At 34.2% G+C, this 15,683-nt stretch overlaps 1 protein-coding gene across 3 annotated transcripts in view; it reads left to right on the forward strand.

Annotated features, from left to right (window-relative positions):
- Positions 1–15,683, forward strand: part of wb (wing blister) — an 849,362-nt gene that overhangs the window by 783,346 nt on the left and 50,333 nt on the right. For 2 of the 3 annotated variants that reach the window (XM_083126284.1, XM_083126286.1), the window contains 4 exons: positions 5,421–5,492; positions 6,298–6,461; positions 12,677–12,859; positions 14,779–15,067. In XM_083126284.1, coding sequence (XP_082982410.1) covers positions 5,421–5,492; positions 6,298–6,461; positions 12,677–12,859; positions 14,779–15,067 — 708 coding nt within the window. The remainder of the gene's footprint in view (positions 1–5,420; positions 5,493–6,297; positions 6,462–12,676; positions 12,860–14,778; positions 15,068–15,683) is intronic. The other variant, XM_083126285.1, reaches the window with a different exon arrangement.

A 15,683-nucleotide genomic window follows, 5' to 3' on the forward strand; every position in this document is an offset into this window, starting at 1 on the left:
CAATGTTTTGGATTGAATGATTACCCTAAGAACAACTATAATTTTTTTCTAGCTTTGAAAGCAGAAAGTATGTATATTTTTTCTCCTGTATATCACCTTTCATAAATTTTCTTCTGTTTGTTGGGATAAAAATATTCTAGTTCTGGAAAAAACTAAATTACTAGATTATAAATGATTCAAGTATTTCTATTTCAAATCATAATAGTAACAAGAAAAAGGGACTTGTACGTAATGATGAAAAGTAAATGTCGGAAGTATAGTGTGTAAAAGTAGTGTGTTGTAGAAATTAATAAGCCTGCCTACCTTCCAGTTTCTCTCAAATATTGTAGTTCCTAAGATTGTACTAACCAAAGAGAGGAACATAGTGTGCTTTAAAATTCTTTGTAATTATTCATATCACCACGGTGTTTATTTTATGATCTTTGATTTGTATATAAATTTAATGTTGCTTCTGTGATACAGCTTTTCTATATTCTCGACATTTTACTGCTGAAAACATGCATCTTTTTAAAGAGGTACATTTACACATAATCAATGTTCATAAACATAATTTTCAAACTAACAATCTGTAATTTTTGAAGATCCTGCATTTTAAATAATTTAGTCTTGAAAGTTGTACATTCTTTGCAAGCAGAGAATGAATATTTTTGAATCTGTACCCTGAAATAAGTCATCTACCTGACTTTTGAAGGAAGAAAATTAATTAATTAGCCACTTCTATGACACTTTTGTAACACATTGTTTATCACTACATTTCATACGTATCAATTTGTCTAATAATTAAAAAAAAAGGGAGATTGATCTGTGACTGTGATTTGTGATAAAAGATAAGAATGTTATTTGCACAAATTTACAACACATAGCCATTGATAGCACATTTCAGAAAAATACAAAAGTCTCATATCTCTTTTTCCAGTAACAGAAATTGTTGACCTTGAAGTGTTCTCTGATTTCAACATAAGTTAAGCACTCCCATTCTCCTTCCTTCCAGTCTCCAAAATGGCAGTTATTTCCATTGAACTTGCAAACCAGAACACTTCTGAAAAGTTTTTGCCTTGTATGTGAAGAATAGTATAACTAAAAAGGCTTTTGTATAATTTACTTACAATATGTTCCATGACATTGCTTCTCACTCTCCATATTATTCTCATAAGCACTCATCAGTTCAGTGATTGAGCATAACGAGTTGCAGAACTACACAGGGTGAATGGTGTTTTAGTCAAACAAATGTGTGCAGGCTACTCGAGTAAATGTGGTATTTAAGGTATTTTATTAATATATTAAGTACCAGTGAATTACAAAATGTTTTTGAAACAGGTCATTCTTGCATTTCAAAAATAAAAATAAAGAAAAGAACTGTATAATCCATAAAGACAACCTAATTAGAATTATCATATTATTAGGGCTGAGCTGATACCACTTTGAACCAATACCGATACTCTCACAGATTCCTACCAATACCGATACTGATACTTGAAAATTGTAATATTTGAAAGTTATTCAAAATATGCATTAAGGGTCGTGTTTAATTATATAATTGGCCAAGATTTTATCTTTAAAATATACAAAAATTATATTAGAATATTAAATTACATGTTATATCATCACAAAATTAAGCCTTTTCACAAAAACGGTGCAAAATAAAGTGACACTTCTAATTTTGCATAATTTCCAGGATAACTAGACTCTGCAAAAGTGTCAAGAGACATTTTTGCAGAGTCCATTAAAGACCAAAATGCCGGAATTGTATTGGTATATACCAATACCACTGGTATCAGCCAATACAGATATTATAATTCAATGCATATATAATACTTGAGGTGAATACTTTTATTTCTAGTATCATTATCTTATTTTTTTAAGCTTTTAAAGAATGTGTAGTATAATGATAAGGAATTTGAACATTCTTTGCAAATTTTTCTGTGCTTAATGTAATTTTTTTGCATTCAAACTTCATACATTGTAATCTGCAAGTATGCTTCTTTGGATGGTATGTATTCAAATGGCTGACTCAGATGAGTTAGTTGTTGTTTCAGTGAGAACTAGAAAGATAGATCCATTTTTACAATTTTTAAAGCTTGGTACAGTGTTTAAATTCAGCTTCTAAGGTGATGGCTTTCACTTTTCCACTATAACATCCTTGAGTAGACTTGCACTTTCCTTTTCAGCATTTTAGTCTCGTATCAGCATATTCTGTTCAACAAAAATCACGATATAGAATTTTATATATTTATGTAAGTTTGGGTCTCCCCGATGGTGCAGTGGTAGCGTCGTTGCCTTGTAGTCAAGGGGTACTGGGTTTGATACCCACTTTAGGCACATAGTGGTTCGGATTCCACTTTAAACTGTAGGTCCAGTCCCAATTAGCATTACTGTGCATAAAGTGGACTTAAAACACCAACTCAATCAATCAATCAATTTATGTAAGTTTAATATTAAAGTCATACATTTGCATTCAGAAAGATGCTTTCCCATATAAATAGAAAAAGTATTGACAATCATTGGTTTTGCATTTGGCATGAATGCATATATGAACATACAATGGAACCTGATTTGACATTCCTGGATTAAACAGTTTTCTGCTTTATACTTTTTACCTTTCTGGTTCCAATGATTCAAAATGTTATAAAACTTTCCCAGATTTTACATTTTCTTGTCTCATAAGTTCATCAACAACAGTCTCATGAAAAATGTACAATTACATTATATGTACATGCATACAAAAACATGCATCTGTGGAAATATTTACTCTCTGGACATTTATAAATCTCTTGCATTTATAAGGATTCACTTCCAAAGTGGTTACCATTATTCACATTGATTTGGTGCTTTATTAATGTTTTGTTATTAATACTTCCCCTTGCTTGTTTATGTTTTTTTGCTTGTTCTTCGTTGCAATATATGGATGCAATCTTGTGCTTCTTTCCTTGAGAATAATAGGGCATTGACGTTTCTCCTTCATTCAAATTTAACATACTTGCCACTGCATATTTGAGGTACTCTTCACCACTACATTCATTTTACTCGGCACATTTAGTGTTTCATGAAGCTCAATTTAGCATTATATGAAGAAAGAACTATCCATTATCATTTAGTACTTCAAGCTAATGTTAAAATTTGTATTACCTGTTTCTATTTCTTTTCTTTAAGCAAAGTTACCACATTTTCTAGAAGTTATTAAAATGTTTCTAAATGAATAATTTTATTAACTTACAACTGCTGAGCACCAATGAAAGTCATTGACTTCTACTTTTGATTATTGCTTTCTTGAATTCAGAAATAGAGAGATCCTGTGCTCGATTCTAGGTGGAGGCAGGTTACACAGTGATTTGGATCCCTATTGAAACAGTAGGCCCAGTTCTGATTGGCCCATCTTAGCATAAATTAGACTTTACAAAATATAAGCAAATTGTTAGTTGATAGACTGGAATGGCGAGGTGTAAGAATAGTTGCCTGAACGTTAGTAAGAATGATAATATATTTGCTGAACATTATTCATTGTCTAATTTTTATATATTTTCCATTTTATTTTTAATTCCTTTCCTATTCCAACACTACATTCCAAGAAAGAAATCTTGTCCTCATTTGAAATTTTTTGACTTTGTTTGCTTAAGGTTAAGATTGAACATCTAATGTACCTGTCAACAACTATTGATCCACTATTCCACTTCTTGATGTGTCAGGCAAACTCATGCACTTAGTGTGCTTATAATCTGACATTCATTAAATTAATACAAACTAATGCTTGGTGCTATTAGGCCTGTTCTTGTATAAATAATATAGATGAAATAGAAGTTGTCATTTTTTCAGTTGAACACATAAGGTTTCTCTAGCATGTGAAAAGCACCATTAGCATTATTTATTTGCAATGGTATAACTTAGAATGTAATGGATTGGCAGCGTAGTTTGCATGCTGTTTGACTGCCATGTGGGAGACCTAAGTTCGATTTCTGGTGGGATTTTTTCCAGCAATGTTCCTGAATGGAGTACCTCTAAGATTCACTCAGACTCTAATAAATGGAACCGGGGGGTTGGGGGGAGCATGGTGCTTATCACATCATCCCCATAAACGGCGAAGATTTTGAATGTGTGGGTTCCTACTACCTCCCCATACCCCATATATGCATATCGCATGTTGCAATATTCATGGAATAGCTTTACCCTTTAATAAATTATGGGAATTTATTAAGTTACTGTTTCAGTGTAAAATGGTCATTCAGTACTGTATCTGAAACTTTAGGTAAAATAAAGTTGATGCAACTGTTTTGATATATACACAAATCAGGAGGAGGAGTTATTTTAATGCTTCATGATTTAGAGAAGTTCTAAACTGAAGTACTTTTAATATTTTCATGTTCTCATCTTTAAATAAAGCTGACAAATAGTTGTAAAAGGGAAAGAATTGAATGAGCTATATTAAAAAAAGTATAATTCATTGTTTAATGAAAAATGCAATTTATAAAACACTTCACAAAATGCAGGGTTACAATTAAACATGTGATTGATTGATTTTGAATATTTTACTTCACGTTTCTGTCACTTTTGGCTAATTGAAAAGGTGAAGATGAGTGATGATATGATGAAATTGATCAAGGGACACTCACAAAGAACACCCATGCCCAGACCAGGATTCGAATCCGGGACCCCTGGCATCGTAACATGATATGTTGATATTGAACATGTGCTGCATGCTATATGTATGTACATGCATTCTAGAAGTAGCCAACTAAGAGATCGGATAAGACATTATCTATGATGCAAATGTCATGTATGCTAATTACATGAAATACAAATAATTCTCTACTATCATTATGTACACACCATTCATAAAATAAAGAATTCAACATATTTAGATTTTTGGAAATTTGTAAGACACTTTTCCTTACATCATTATTATCCTTTCTCTAATATTTTGGAGAACATTCAATTGTTAGTAGTATAAGTATATTAATAATTATGAACATATGATCTAACGAAGATACCATTTTAAAGTGGGAAGGTATAGCTTCTCACATTCTTCTTTTCTATCTCAATCATTGTTGAGGTGATGTGATCATCACCATATTTATCATGGGTGGCCCCTAGGTACTCATTGATAGGAATCTAGGCAAGTCCTAGAGTTGCTTAGATAGGGATGTGGAGGAAAGAAGTACTTTTTTGAGATTCTCCATCTTAGGTATTAAATCTGGGTCTCTCACAGCCAGACGTACAAAGATATCACTCGTAACACAAATTTCTTCTTCAGTAGGTAGTAGTCACTTACATCCTCTTACCATTTCCTTAAGCAGTAATACTCATATTTCATATTTTTCCTTCCTGGGTGTCGAGTTTTAATCAAAATAGAATCATCTGATTTGAGACAAGTTAGATGTTTTCCTACTTTTTAAAAAAATAACTCCAACTTGGTTCTGTCTCTATAGGATAACTTCCTGGACTCGACAGTCATATATGCAGAATCTGAGGAAGAGGACACGAACTTAATAGGCGAGGGGGTAGGTTAATAGATATTGTTAACATTACCTAATACACATACTTTGTTCTTTTCCCTGTATGTAATTGTGCTTCAAGTAGATCGTAATTAACTTCTATTGTACTCTTCCCCTCCTCTATTGTAGACAAGGCAGCTGGTGAAATTATTTTAATTTATGTTTTTGTGTATATTAATCTGATATCTTACAAATGCGAGTAATTTTTCATGTGCTTCTATCTTGAAATTCTGTCTTTCAAACCTATCACTGTACCATATATTGTTAATGCATTACATCATAATTTTCCATGTTATCAATTTGGATATGTTTTATATTTCAGTATCTTTTATGTGAAGGATAGCAAATTCAAATTTGAATATTTTTAGAGAACAAATATTTATTAGTACCTCTTAAATGCATTGTGATAGGGATAAAATATAGACAATGTGCAGTCCAGTTGGGAGAAGTACAGGTTGAGAAAGGATAACAGGTTTCTAGTGCAAAGTTATTGGCACATGCCTACACTATCTATCTATGTCTACACTACACTATCAGGGGTGTACATACAATTACTGATTAAAATGATTAATTTTAATTCATTACCATAGCATTATTATAGTGTTATATTTTTGGGTTGGATTCCTACCTTATGTCTTGCAGGAAGAACAGATATATTTTGTGAGTTTTTAAATTAGTACTGAATTATTACCACCTGTGGCTAAATAAAAATAAAAAAGATGCATGTTGTAGTTTGGTGGAATAAATACAGCATGTTAAAATACATGTAAATTATTTATATACATTTTTATGTGTATCTTTTTTTATGTAGGAAAGGCCAAGAAGGAGAACTGGATATTATTCAGTTTCTCTTTCGGGAGGAAAAATTAATGTTAAAATTAACTCTGGACAAGAAGAACTAAATCTGGGTTCAGAGAAGACATATAATGATGGTGCACCCCATATTCTGGCTATTATAAAAAATAATGTTAAAAAGTAAGTTTCATTTTCCTTCCATCGATAGGTAGTAAAACATTATTCTTTGATAAATTAAACCATTAATGTTATCAATTTCTGAATATTTTGATAAGAACATGTTTTAATATTTTAGTTATATGTTTTTTTTTTAAAAGATTTCTTTCCATTTCAGCAAAATTCAGGATCAAATTATTGTTAGTTAATGTCAATATATGTGTTATGATTTTACCATGCAACATGTTTTTATCATTGCTTTAGCAATATATATCCAAATTAGAAACTCTGTGAAATTTACCTTCACAAACAGAAAAGAAATGAATGTTTTGTCTGTGTGTTATTTTAATGTATCATACTTGATACATATACAGATAAATTCAGTATATTTTGAGGAAGAAAACAAATTATAATTTTCTGTTTTAGTCTATTATATTAATTGTAATATTGAGACGACACTCCGGTGGTGAGGTGGACCCCCCCCCCCCCAAACTCACAGGAATTACAAGAAACCCTAATCCAAGCACCAACCTTCCCAAAACTAATTCAACTTGAACTTTCCTCATATAAATGGTTTCTCGCACGTCTCCCTCGTTAGCCTAAGGAGCACGGACTGGAGAGTTACAGTCTTTAGGAAGCCCAATAAGTAAACATCTAATTAATTAAAAGAAAATTTCCCTTGAAGCAATAAAATATTTATTTTACATTGACTTACTCAAACTAGAAAATTTGTGGACCAAATATTTTTAGAACACCCTGTTCACCTCATCACATAATAGAAAGGAGCGAGCAACCTCCTCCCACTACCCGCTATGAAATGTTTAAGATTTAAACAGAGAAAATTCCCAGAACTAAAGTCGTTTTCAAGTTCAGAAGACACAACGGTGCTTATGAAGAAACCGCACAGTGTTGCCAATACAGTGCTAGCTCATGTCGCCGGGAAATGATGAGCTTCCTTCAGAATGAAGGTATTACATATTGTGTATATATAATGATAATTATATGTAATTATTAATATTAATATTATACTGTGAACGTTACAGTTCATTAGCATGTCATTTTCCCATTAGATTTAATTTAATACACAGACACAATTAATATTCATTCGCCTTTCTCTGTAATTATTTCATAGAATAACATTGAGATATGGTAATGTGTTACATATATATATAAATTCATTATTGTCACCTTAATCGGACAGCAGATCAACACCCTCCATCGACGAGTCTTGGGAGGATGGGCCACTGCTGTCAGAACTTGTGCCACTGCTGGAAGAATTGCTTCTTAACCTAATGATTAAAGGTTCGATGTCATCCTGTAGTAGGTCGGCATTCCATTTCCATTCTATCCCTTCAACGTGTCTGCAGTAATTTGACCATTGCTCCTGGGTAACTGATTGAAACGCAATGTCTATCAAAGGTCCCATTTCTTTCACTTTAAAATTAACGTTATGCCGCCCAAAATGCCCTTTAACCTGACTCCATACCATTTCAATAGGATTCTGTTCACAATGGTAGGGGGGAAGTCTACAAACAATTGCTCCACGTTCTTCTGCAATCGAGTCAATTAATATTAAATTGGTGTCGCACAGAATTCACGACACTGAGCAATTCTCTTTTAAGAGAATCATCTGAAAAGGCGATATTATTTTATTTCAACCATTCCCTAATTTTTTCCTTACGGTTTTTGGAAGTAGGAATAGTTTCTAATTTTCTACAGTGGTAAGACCCGTTGTCCATAACAATGACCATCCCTGGCTGAATATTGGGCAGCAATTGCTCCTTGAACCACCGTTCAAACCGAACACTGTCCATTTCGTCATGGTAGTTAGCAACATCTTTTTTTGCTACAAACCCCATGTTATCACCGGCATGCAGCAAAACAAATCGTGGACCCCGAGCAGTAGGACCTTTAAGACCCATGGATAATCCAGCCAAAAAAGCTTCTTTAGGAGTTTTTATTGTTTTGTCTTTCCAAATCTTTGGCACAGTATGCCCTACATTTACCCAACTTTCATCTAAGTACATAATATCCCTTCTCTCATTTCTAAATTGTCTCATTTTCAGTAAATATGAATGTCGCCACAATATAATATCGTTTCTTTCAATCATTAGTGCTATATTTCCTCGCTTTTCGAATTCGAACCCCATTTCTTTTACCAAACAGTATGACGTTTAATAAGTGAAATTGGGCAAATCATTGTCATTGTTAACTTCCTTCATTACGGCCCTAATTGTAGGGGGAGCATTTTGAAACAGAAATGTGTGAAATTTCCACCGTATAGAACTACGTATGAAGTCATTATACTTAACTTCCCTGCTGGTTTTATATTGAAGCCCACCTTGTCTTTTTCGTGGTGTAGTGACTGGTCCTTTGCCACTTTCCTTTCTTAATCGAAAGAAGGTGCTTTTACTGACACCAGCCGCTTTGCAAAGTTCACCAACAATAAACGATTGGCTACGTCCGGGGTTCTTTTCCTTCAAGTAGGCGAACACACATAAGACTGCTGTTCTCTCGCCACTTTTAATTATCTTACCCTTTTTCCTACAATCCATTGTGATCACTACACGTGCGAGTGTAATGCACGAAATAAAGACACGTTGTCTATAACAATGACACTTCAGAAATCACTTAAAAAAGTAATAATCACCGAGCGCTCACACAACTGAAAACACTTTTTCGAGAGACGAAAAAAGTCAAAACAGACCAAAGCAAATCTCTCACTCAAGTAAGGGGAACCTGGCACATGGGTTAGATTCAAGTTGCAACCCAAACAAACAAATGAGTTATGGCCCACTTGAACTGATAAGATGTCAATGACTCAAGCAAGGCATATCATATTTCTATCTTGAAGCTCCATATTTTGTCACGTGTTGGAAAGCCTTTGAAGGGTTAATATGGTGTCTATGAATTTATGTGTACATTGGAAACTGAAAGGTGATCTTAATTTCAGTATTAATGTCGACAGAAATGTAAACAAAAACAATGTGTGTATTTGCAACAGCACTAATGTTGCTCACAACAGCAGCATTGGAATGATTGTCAATTATTAAATTTAAGTAATTGCAATTCTATTATAACAAACTGCATGAAGTTAATATTTTTACTGAATGGAAATAAAATAACAACTCGAAAACTTGGTGTCGATTAGCCGGAATGCTGCGGTGAGTCAGCTCAAGATGGCCAGACAACGTCTCCTTACTTCGCGTGCAGTTTGGGTTAAAAAAAAAAACTCCAAATGCATGGAAGTAATATTTCTGGCAACCTTTGAGTGGTTATAAAAAATAATTTCATTATTTTCTCCACAACTTTGTTGCTGGAAGTTTTTACTTGGAATTACAGAACAAAAAATGGCCAGCGACGACATTTTCTACTGCACGAATATAAAAAATCTCCACATACTTTATTTGAATATTTTTTAATGTGAATATGCTTTAAAGTATTGATAAATTCTGAGCACCACCATCACCTATGACAATTAAAAAAACAGTGTCAATTTTTTTCATAATGAATGCTTAAATTTTACGGCATGTTTCAACGTTAGGAATGAAAACAATGTAAAAATTTTGTTTTCACAGAAAATTTGCGTTTTTAATTTATCTAAAAATATGTAAGCAAGTTACCAGTTTTTTGTGTTCACCATTGTATTCTCTACAAAATTTCCTGCAAAACTGCAGGTACCGATTTTACGTAAGCTAAGTTTGTAAATCAAGAAATTTCACAACAGCACGCTCGTATTTTCCCATAAGAAAAGCATTGTCCATAAGAGCCCATTGTGTCTTCTGAACGTGAAAACGACTTTAGTTAAATTACCAATTTTGCGCCATTGCCCCTTTAAGGTTATGCAAATGGTGAGACATTCCTGATTATATTCACAAATGGCTATTAATTCCCAGAATGTGCATGAGAATTCCCCTGCTGCAAGTATACATGGAATAATTCCGACAGCCACATTAAATCATGTATTTCGCACGATTTTTTCAACTTCTATCAAAACAATTTGCATCACAGAGCAAAGTGGCAGGGTTCTAACAGGAGATTGAGTGTGTATCTACCGTCAAACGGGAGCCGTATCTTCAGTACTTGTCTCGCGGGATGTGTTTTGAATTACCAAGCTAAGTGCGCACCATCGTCATTTGTCGAGCGAGAAATAATGGAGCTCAGTCGTTAGGTTGTCTGACTACCATGCGAGAGACCCGGGGTCGATCCCCTGCGGGGGAGAACCGGGATATTTTCCACCCGTTCAAACTGCTCCGGTGCCCACCCAGCATCGTATCAAGCTGGTACCTGGAGGAAACTTTGGGGGGCAAAGGTAGCCAGGAGCGTGGTGCTGATCACATCACCCCCACCTTCAGCCATGATCAAGAAAGTGTGGTGTCCTAACTCCATATCCCCTAGATGCCTGCATGGCTTGGTGCTAAGCACAGGGAAGCACTTTACTTTTACTTCCTCTAAAATCTGTTCCAACATATCAAACAGTCACAAAAATACGAGGGGCATGTGACCTACAATTTAAAATAATAGTTTAAAAGCACAATGGAAGTATTAAGTTCTAGTATATTTGACAGAAAAATGTTCTAAAACAAAAAAGGCGAATTTTGGGAAATGTAACACTAACAAGTAAAAAAAAAATAATGCCAATTTTTGGTGCCATAATATAAATTTATATAAAATGTTGTATGCCCATGGCACGTGTCTGACAGCAAAGACTGGAACTATCTCTACTGCAGTGTAGCTGTCAAATCCTTCTCCTGCCAGAAACCTCTTCACTTAAACAAAGAGATGAAAGTCTGTACTTGCAAGGCCAGGTCTGTACAGGGAGTCGTCCATGATCTCTCACCTGAAGTGATGCAAAGGGCCCGCGTATACTCAGCTGTATGGGGTTGTGCATATTCGATGGGTCTTCTGTGAATTGTCTGCACCTATCGTCTGACCATACTATCACTCACGATGTCCGGTCTGCACATTTCACACGATTGCTGGTGGCTCTGTGCCAAATTCGGAGCGTGCAAAAATCTGATGACTACACGTAGACTACATTGTAGTTTGTGGGAAACTGTATGAGAGTTGCAATCTTTAACCTAGAACTGCATTGCGACTGTACCAGATTACAGCTACATGCCAGTTCTTCATGCCCACATGTGTGTGTTGTGCTCTGGTCACTATACTGAATGCAACTCCAACTGGCGGCTGGGAATCAGTGATCAGTTGAATTCTCTTCGACTGAGGTCGGGCATTTTCGAGTCACAAGGTACCGAACATTGTTCACGGGATGAAAAAATTAGCATTGGGTCCACCACATGTTGCCAAACATACTGTAAAGCATGAGAGAATCTTCTCAGGCAGCGATATTGCCAGACAGAAAGGGCCAGAAATAGCAGTCAAGGCCAGCCGCCAGTTGGAGTTGCGTTCAGTATAGTGCTGCCTACAGGCACCATTGGAGCTTTTTCAGGATGCCCCTCATATATGAACTTTCAGAAGCTGTTATTAACAGAGTGTTCCTGTTTTAATGTTTGCTTAGCTAAATCAGGTACCTATACAATGCAATTCTATAAATTGCATTAAATTTCTAATACCTACATACCCTTTTCATCAGCAATAATGGTATAACTGCATGTTGTCAGTTTCACAGTACTTCACTTGGATATATTGTACTGAAGCAGAAATCCCATTGATAATGTAAGGAAATATGACACTTTCTTTTGTACAATTCAATTGTTTCACTTATATGCAAGAGTTAAGTTGTTTGCTTTACGGAGAAGAGAGAAGTAGCTTTATGCATCGAAAAATGAGTCCACACTCATGGTTCTTGCAAGCAGAGGGTTTCAAACCTCATTGGTTATCTCGGCTATGCGAGATACCTAGTGATGAACTCTTGAAACACTACGATCCTTAAATATGTAGCCCGTGCACTGAGGACATCTGTTGAAAATCGGGCAAACGAAATGGACTTACACTTTGTGAATAACTTGCGACAACAAAACAAAATAGCATAATCAACATGATTATTTTTATCATTATAATTTAGTTTTCTTTACAATCGACATTATGGCGAACTATCGTCATAATATTCCATTAAAGTGTTCTTTTGTATCTTTTCTAATATTTAATAATATTGATAACGCAAAATTTATTTCAATTTTATTTGTGATAATTATAGAAATTGAAATATAATTATTAAATGTGAATAAAAATTGACTTATCGACATGTGTAAAGTTTGTTGTTTGATAATTTCCAGGGTGAAATTGCTGATCGACGATGAAGAAGTAGATTCTGGTAACCTCAGGGAGAACAATGTACCAGCCCCTTCAATTGGTGGACTCTTCTTTGGTGGATTACCTCCTCATATTAATGGTTCAGACATGCTTGCATCTACAAGTCCTTTAATTGGTTGTATTCAAGATGTAAATTTTAACAACGAGTAAGTTAAAATGTTTATTAACAAAACTAATTTCAATCTTGTTGGTTACAGGTACTTTGTGATGATATTATTTAAATCAAAACCTGAGAGATATTGTTATCAGAATGAACATAGAATAACAGTGAATTCCTAGTATTTAAGTTGTCTCTTAATGAAGAAAATTCAGATCTGGTTTCAGTGAAGGCTGAAATTGTAGTTGTTTTTAATATAATTTGCAGTTCTGATACATACATGCATGGAGAATACTTTAATCAATACTTTATAGAGAGAACTCGTATTGTCACTAACATTAGTTCATTTTTCCAAATCCTCACCATCACTCTTTTCTTAAATTTTTGGTAATAGAAGCATGTTTTAAATCTCAAGGAAATTGTTCATACTCATTAACGGCACATTGCCAGAGTAATAATTCTGATAATGAATTACTACATTGTCTGATTACAAGTGTTCTATAATTGTATGAGTAATTATTTTCATCATAACATAACTAGAATCACAAACTGATGCTAGTTATGATGCTAATTAAGGTGCTAACATGTGCTAACAAAGAACATATTATTTATTTGCCTTTCTCCATGGCGAAGTGGAATGCACAGTATGCTATGACTCCAGCAGCCTCAGATTTGAATCTTTACCTGGGCATGGGTTTTCTTTGTTGAGTGTCCCTTCCTCAATTTCATCATATCATCACTCATCTTTATCTTTATGATTAGCCACAAGTGACATAATAACAACACTGTGAATGCCAAAAATGCATGAAGAAATTCCCAGCTATTTACAAACAGTATGTTTAAATCAGTAGTAAATGGAACATTCAGATGCACTATTGTCCAATCTAAACTATTTGCTGATGCTGAAGATGAAAATATGATTTGGTTACACATTACAAAACTGTTGAAGTGTTTCAGATGCCAATTGTTTTTGTTTTTTTTATCTCAGTCATAGTTGAGGTGATGTGATCATCACCATGTCCTGTCTGTTGAACCTGGGTCTCTCACAGCCAGACATATGAAGATAACATCTTCCTATTTTACCCATCACGAATTTTAAATTTATTAGAAATATTGCTACCTACATTTTTTATTGCTATACTATATATTACCATATAGTAATATCGAAAATTTATATATTTACATTTCGATTGTAATGATTTCCAAGTATTGTTATCAATATTAGTGGGAATTGGAAATAGTATCGAAAGTATTTGTTGATAGTGTTGTCAGCTTAGCTTTCATAAATTCCCATGAAGATAGTGCTGGTTGCCACAAAAAACAGTCACAAATATAGTGAAGAAAACAAGTTTAAAACAGAGGAGAATCATGGTATGGTCATCTTTTCATGTATCAAGCCTCCAGATGTGCATAAATCAAAGCTTCATCTTCACAATTCTTTTACAGTGTATTCTCTTGGTATAAGTCCTTCTAGCCTGACACTGTTCATGCATTGCCGAACCCTGTGGCCGAGTGATTAGCACATCGTGTTGCAATGCCAAGGGTCCCAGGTTTGAATCCCACTCGGGCTTGGTTGTTTGTGAATGTCCATTCATCAATTTCATCATTTCATCACTAATCCCCATCTTCGCAAATTAGCCAAGAGGCACAAAACGTCAAGTAAAATAAACTAAATCAATCAATCAACTGTTCATGCATTGGAATCATCTTGGACATGTATGATCTATTCTGTCCTGCATTTCCCCATATACATTGAAGGGTGCAAAATGGCCTAATGTGCCAATGCACCCAACAATTTAAATTCATTCAATCATTATTATGTCCTGCAGTTTTACTGTCTTATTATTATTTTACAAGTAAAACAAAGATGTAACATAAATAAGTGTTAATAAATTTGATTGCATGCTAAACATGTAAAAGAAATATGTAAAAGCAATATGTTGCTCTTAATACAACTATCTCTTTTAGGTTACTAAATATGAACAAGCCAGTAAGTTTTAAAGGTGCTGGTATTGGCCGCACTAAGGTGCGAGGTGCACTGAATGATTCCTTTTACATACCAAGTGTTGAAACATTACAACAGTGTCAGAAGGTGCATCGCTACACAGTGGAAGAAGGAGCAACCAAATTTGGAGATAAGCCAGATAGCTATGTGCAGATTGATCTCATGCTTCGAAAGAGGAATCTCGGGCAACAGCTGAACGTTACATTTGACTTTCGAACACATTATCCCAATGGAATTTTGTTCGTCATTAAGGTAAGTGTTTTACGTTTAAGTGGGAATGCATTCTAACACTTTTAAATGTGTGTGGCAAATATTGTTATATAATTAACATATATTAGGGTTAGATAATATTGATATCAGTAGCATTGGGAAATATTGGTTCAGTATCAGCAGATGCCATGCCAAAATCTGAACATTCTAAGATGCACATAAGATTCCCAAATGTGGTTTACACAGTAATGCTGTGTGTCAATATAGAAGTTTTCATAAATAACGGCTTGATTAATTTTATTGATGAGGCAGATTAGTTAGTTATTTTCCTGTAGTTTACGATTATTACAAGCATAAGAAAACAGTTTTTCTTTGTGACGTTTCAGGAAAGTCAAAATGAAAATAAATGTCTGATGAAAGGAGCGTGTGTTCTCCTGAAACGTCACAAAGAAAAACTGTTTTCTTATGCTTGTAATAATCGTAAACTACAGGAAAATAATTCTATAATGCAAGCAATGCGTACATACAAGAAAAACTAAGATTAATTAGTATTGTGTTGGTATGAGCTGATATAGACATATTGGTCTATTTATAATGTTACTGAATATGATATATACAGGGTGTTCAAAAACTTCATCAAATGTCGAGCACTTAAAGA

Source organism: Lepisma saccharinum, chromosome 8, assembly GCF_977018435.1.
Source record: "Lepisma saccharinum chromosome 8, izLepSacc3.1, whole genome shotgun sequence".
NCBI classification, from domain to species: domain Eukaryota; kingdom Metazoa; phylum Arthropoda; class Insecta; order Zygentoma; family Lepismatidae; genus Lepisma; species Lepisma saccharinum.